This window comes from Chroicocephalus ridibundus, chromosome 9 (genome assembly GCF_963924245.1).
Source record: "Chroicocephalus ridibundus chromosome 9, bChrRid1.1, whole genome shotgun sequence".
NCBI classification, from domain to species: domain Eukaryota; kingdom Metazoa; phylum Chordata; class Aves; order Charadriiformes; family Laridae; genus Chroicocephalus; species Chroicocephalus ridibundus.
Window position 1 is genome coordinate 5,610,258 of NC_086292.1, and position 5,767 is coordinate 5,616,024.

Sequence of the window (5,767 nt, forward strand, 5' to 3'; positions counted from 1 at the left end):
GCAACCAGTAAGATGTAACTGTTCCAGTGGATTTGTCTTGGATTCTTAAAACGGGGTCATGGCCTATGATTATATCATGGACTCTTTCCCGGACTGGGGAAAACTTGAGAAGAGGCCTGGTGAATCTCTGTTGAACTGTTGCTATTAATACGAATTTCCAAGAAGATTATATATGTCCACAGGAAACACAGCACTTCGACCTGATTAAGGAGAATTCCTGTGCACCAGCATCGGTGGCTTTACCCTGCCCACCACCCCTGCTCTATGCACAGCAAAGGTGGGTGCAGGAGAACACCCAGACCTTCCTCCCACACCCAGGGGGTCTCCAGCTTCTCATGTGCTTTGTGCCTGAAACGTTTACAGTGGTTTTTTCTTTCTCTTTAGACAAAAACTAATTCATTCTAATTGCACTGGAATAGAGGGAAGTTACCTGCCCTTTCAATAAAACTCAAGCAGCCTTAAAATGCTATCCTGAACGGAAAAATCATAGTGACGGACAAAACTTAATCGAAATTGCAGTTAAAATACAGCCTTAATGAAATTTAAATGCATAAATGTTATTGTATACAGAAATTTTTACTTACTGAGCAAAATAATCTTAGCACACCATCCTGCTCTATAAACAATGGGATGTGGGGTTTTCTCATACCTCAACAATATTTGTTATTTCAAAATTAAACATAGGTAACAATTAAGACTATCCAGTTAAAAGATAAATGTTCCTAGTTTATATCTATGCCTTGAGAAAGTAAATGACATTAAATTTATATTAAGTACCGTGGATTATGTTCTTCCTTTTGAACAGCAAAAACCATACAGATATTTTGGCTAATAGCTCGGTGACTTTGTTACATAAAAATCAAAAACTGTTGAAATGTGTTGATCCACTGGAAGTGCCCAATGACATTTCGATCTCACTGAGGTCAAGGAAAGGTCGCCATTGACTTCGTCAGAGCCAAAAAAAGGATTTGCTGTCGGAGGGCTCCCTTCCTGCTACCTGAATGTCACGGCAATTCCTGTGAGCCCACAAAGCAGGTTATCAAACAGCGCTGGCTCTCAGGACCGCAGATATTCAGTTCAGCTTTTACCTCTGCATGGGTGCAGGCGAATCAGACGGACTGGCTTGTTTAGGTGAAATGAGGAAACAGAATGTTGTTTAAAAAAAAAAACCAACCACAAAAACACATGCTTTCTCCTTGCTGTCAGAGCAGAACCACGCACAGATCTTCTTTCCCAGCATGCAGAGTGAGATTATGGTCTGTCAGGCGATGGAGGGCATAGCTAGCATCACGGCTTGTACGCCAGCTGAGGGAATATGCTGCGGCCCCACGTTGTGGAACTGGGCTGTGGTGCACATTCAGGCCATAACGCAGCACCACGGCCTGTCTCCGAACAGCTAGAGGAGAGAGAAACTGTGGCATATAAAAGAGCATGGGAGGAAGCACAATATGGGAAAGACCCATGGGATTTGAAAGGTCTGATGGGTTGTGTATCAAGTACTGCAACCTGAGGCCTCGCCAACGGTTTGAAATATGTTAAGGCAGCAAGTAAATGCACTAAGAACTATTTGCACCCCCTTCCCACCATGCTGAAGGCCTATCGCTAAAGGCAAAGGGGAACAGAGGTTGGGAAGTGTTACTGTTTCTTGCTCCTTTTCAGCCTCTGTTTGAAGATAGCAATGTCATAATAGCTTTTAAATTTCACCAGGAAAATGGGTATTGGGATGATAATAGTTAACATGCCGAATACCGCAGCTAAGGCTGCTGTCACTTGGCCAGCTGTGGTGAGAGGGATAATATCTCCGTAGCCCACCGTAGTGAGTGTGATCAAAGCCCACCAGAAGCAAACAAGAATGTCAGTGAAGTGCAGCTCTCCCATGTAGGAGGGATGGCTACCCAGCAACTCCCCATAGAAAAAGAGAGAGCCAAAGAAGAGGGTCTCAAAGGCCAAAATCATCAGCAGGATGCAAATCTCTCTGAGGATTGACTTGAAGGTGTAGCACAGAACCCTGAGGATCAGTGGCGTTTCTATCAGCTTGGATATCTTCAGGAGTTTGAGGAGATAGACAACGCGAACGAAGCCCAACCAAAGCCCCAGGCTTGGCATTCTCTGAATCTGCCCAGCCACAAAAAGTTCAATATAAACTGGGAAGAGGGAGAGGAAGTCAACCACGTTCAGGGGATTCTGGAAGAACAACTTCTTGTCTGGGCAGAAACAAAATCGCACGGAGAACTCAAAAGTAAACCAGAGGACACAGAAAAGCTCCAGATGAAGCAAGTAGGCAGCCTGGTGGTAATGGGGTTCATGGTTGTTGTGGGAGACCTCGGAATAGCCAACAGAGGTGAAGTTGGCAGTAAAGAACTCAAATTGTGCCTTGGTCTCCTCACAGAATATGATGACAATTCCAACGATGAACAGCAGAGAAACAAAAGCCAAGCACTGCAGAGGGAGGAAAGGGCACAGGTGCAATTAGTTCAACAAACGAGTATCGCGTCACCTCACTGCCCCACCACAACCCCATCCACAGGCACAGCACAATCCCAGACTAATCTTTCTCCAATCACCATTCCTTCGCTCACATGGAGTGTATTTTCTCCTTTCAGAACTGAAAAATAATAGAGAAGATTGGAGTCAAAGAAAAAAAAACAAAACACCTGAACTCCTATATCAGAGTTTGTAAGGAAGGGGAAATGTCCAACAGCTGGAGTAATGCGGACAGACTCACACTGAGGGCCTCTTCAGCACTAAATGTTGGCTCCAGAAATACCGGCAGCACAGAAAACATCCTCTGCGGTCTCTGACCTGCGTTTGTTGCTCTGCATGCCTGACATTTTAAAGAGGCACGGGGCATGCATTTTGTACAGAGAACAGGGACAAGAGGAGGAGAGAAGGAGGAGGTGTCTGTTAATGAGAAGAGAGAATTTTATTTTCTTTTTTAATCTGCGACTCAAAGCATACTTATCAAAGCTATGAACCCATTAGCATTTTTCATGGACCCATTTCAGTAATCCCAAAGGACACAGGCTGTATAGGACACATAAAGTATTACCTTAGCAGTGAAAGAGGAAAAGGGTTTTTCAAATATAGCCCAAATCTTTGGCTGCCACCTGGTTCGCCAGCTGAAATCCCTTCTTTCTGTCTGGACTATGAGGCACTGGTCATCAGTATGTTCATTTTCATCCCAAATGTTAAACTCCTCTGGCTGCACCTCTCTGTTATTCAGCTTCAGCCAGCAGCAGGATGCTAGCTGTGTCTCATTGATTTCCCAGAAAGCCAGCTCTTCTTCTAAGACTGACCTACAGGTATCAATGGGGCAGTGGAAATGTTTGGTCCTATAATAGTTCAACACGTAGCTGAAGATCTCAGCACTCCGGTCAAAAAAGAACTCTTTGGTGGCGGGATCATAGTCATAGATGCTTGGGGCATGGGGCTCCGTTAGACTGCACAGCTTGGTCCCGGGGAAGGTCCGGAGGGTGCTGCTGTATGTCTCATATCTGACTCCCCCAATATTCAGGATGATTTTTTCCTTGGAGCCTTCCATCTGTGAGGGAGGAGGGAGGTGCAAGTCCTCATAGGCTCTTGTTTATCTTCAGTCAAAAAGAGAAAAACACAAAAATACAAATTAAAAGTAGTAAAGTAAAGCAAGTTTTGGAGCAGGAAGGTTTTCCAGAGTACCTCATTCCAATGCTTTTAAAGCAAATTTTGTACCTGAAACCTACTTCTGCCATTCCCCATCATGTTCAGTGCCTGTTCCTAGGCTCTGCTCCACGACCATATTGTCTGAGCACTTCTCAGGAGATGCATCAAACAAAATGACAAACATCTGGTTCGCATTGCTCTCCCTCTCAGCTTCTCCTCATGGGGACATAGCACACAGTCCAGAGTCTGTTTCACCACATTTGTTCACATACTGTAGATAATAATTGCGATAAACTCATGTTAGGTAAAGTTCTCATTCCCAAGACATTCCTTCCACTATCCCTCCCCTCATCTAGTTCTTCTGTCTCTGCCGCCAATGTCTTTCTCCACCAGCAGTTTCTTGTGGAGACATCCATGTGCTAAAGAGGTAATCGGTCATCAACAGCTCATTCTCCAAACAAGTCTTTAAGCGTATTCTCCTCTGTTGAGCCTGGCATAACAAGTTTCACAAGAGACCCTGCTGCCTGGTGGGTACATTTAGGTTGTCTCTAATTATCTTTTTTTCTTGAGTCTTCCCTGTACAGAGTCCCACTGAGCCAAATCACCTTTCCAGCTGCAGGAAGCTGCTTCTTACCTGGAATCTATATGCAGGATTACTGGACTAGATAGAAATAAAGAACAACATACTGCCTCCTCCTACAGGGCTGGCTGACATCTCAGAATAGCACCAGAACCTGCTGCCAAGGCCTCTGGCATTGGAAAGCATGTTCAGTTGCTTATTTCCTGTAATACATCCCGTGTTTTCCTCTTCAAAATCCACCATACCTGGGAGAAACTTGAGCCCTGCTTTATAAACATTATTGTAAGAAGGGAGGGGAACCAAGGATCTCTGTAGCCTCAGGACCATGTAGGAGAGGTGCAGAATAGGGGCAGGATGTTCTTGAGAAAGTGAATAGTGCTGTCTTTCACCTACACGTATCCACTTCTGACTGTCGGTACCCTTCCATTTCCTCTCCTCCATTCCTACACATTTCCATCCAGCCTCCTCTTATGCCTCACATTTCTAGTTCTGGCCCTTCTCTTCTTGTGACGGAGCAAGCATGACTATCTTTCCTGCTTGGACTCTCTTACCCAGAGATGGCTGCTCAGTGCGCTGAGACCATGCACACAGAAATTCCACTTGTGCCTCCTCCCTTTTTTGCAGAAAGCGCTGAGCATGGGAGTCACGGGTCACTTCTGCAGCAAACCTTTCCATCTAGGATGAGGAGGGAAAACAGCCCCGCACCAGGGGAGACTCCCAGAAGTAAAGAACTATGTACAGCATCTCACTCAGCGTTATCAGAAAAGGCTGGCGGCTGCAGCTTGGTCGCACGCTCATGGCACAAGAGAATTACTGCCCATCTGCTGTCCTTGCCAATCCCAACACATGCGAGGCTTGATGCAGCTTCACCCTAAAACTTCCACCAACTTCAAGGAGAGCAGGATTGAGCATAAGGACTAAAAGTGTGCAGGCATTCCTTAGTACTTGCTGCACAGGAATCCACCCAGCGTGATTCTAAGCAGGTTAGATTAATTCAGCACTCAGCAAATCTGGAGTTACATTATTAGCCTCGGTTGCCTAGCTCTCCAAACAGCACAGGGATTTTTGAGATCCCAGCTAAACTTGCCTTCATCTGCTTAGAACGCCAGATACCTTTTGCTCAAACATAACAATCCCCGTGTGCGAAACGAGCCAAGAAGTGCCATTTCATATTCTTACCTTGGTGCTATTGCAGCAAGTCTGCAACCAGAAGAAAAGAGAAGAGACTGGGAAGAACAGAGAGAAACGCAGGGAAAACAGGATGTTCGATGGCTAGTCTCCAAAGCTCAAGTCTCATAGATGCCAGAAAACAAAACCAGCCAATAGCACTGAAAAGATGCAGAGGCCCCTCTCCCTTCTTCTCTGCCCTATCAGCAGTCGCTCTCCCCGCTCCAGGGAATAATACTCAAAACAAGAAGGCAACGACTGCCAGGCCAGATATGCTCTGACAACTCTGCCACCCACTGCTCTACGAACAATCTCAAAGGGCCACGGTGTTTGGGGAAACACGTGGAGCTCAAATGTCTTAGGACCAATTAGAGATTAAAC

The 5,767-nt window shown here is 45.5% G+C and overlaps 1 protein-coding gene across 4 annotated transcripts; it reads right to left on the bottom strand.

Moving 5' to 3' along the window:
• Nucleotides 1–555: 555 nt before the first annotated feature.
• LOC134520879 (potassium voltage-gated channel subfamily C member 3-like) lies at nt 556–5,767 on the bottom strand. Of its 4 annotated transcripts, none has more exons than XM_063346754.1 (4): nt 5,399–5,767; nt 3,720–3,910; nt 3,050–3,587; nt 556–2,439 (listed from the first exon to the last, which is right to left on the bottom strand). In XM_063346754.1, the coding sequence occupies exons 3-4, from the start codon at nt 3,539–3,541 to the stop codon at nt 1,636–1,638; spliced, it is 1,296 nt and encodes a 431-aa protein (XP_063202824.1). In that variant the 5' UTR covers nt 3,542–3,587; nt 3,720–3,910; nt 5,399–5,767; the 3' UTR covers nt 556–1,635. The 4 variants fall into 4 exon arrangements, with proteins under 4 accessions (XP_063202824.1, XP_063202822.1, XP_063202823.1 ...); XM_063346752.1 differs by having other exon boundaries at nt 3,709–3,910; XM_063346753.1 differs by lacking the exon at nt 5,399–5,767 and adding an exon at nt 4,771–4,874 and having other exon boundaries at nt 3,709–3,910.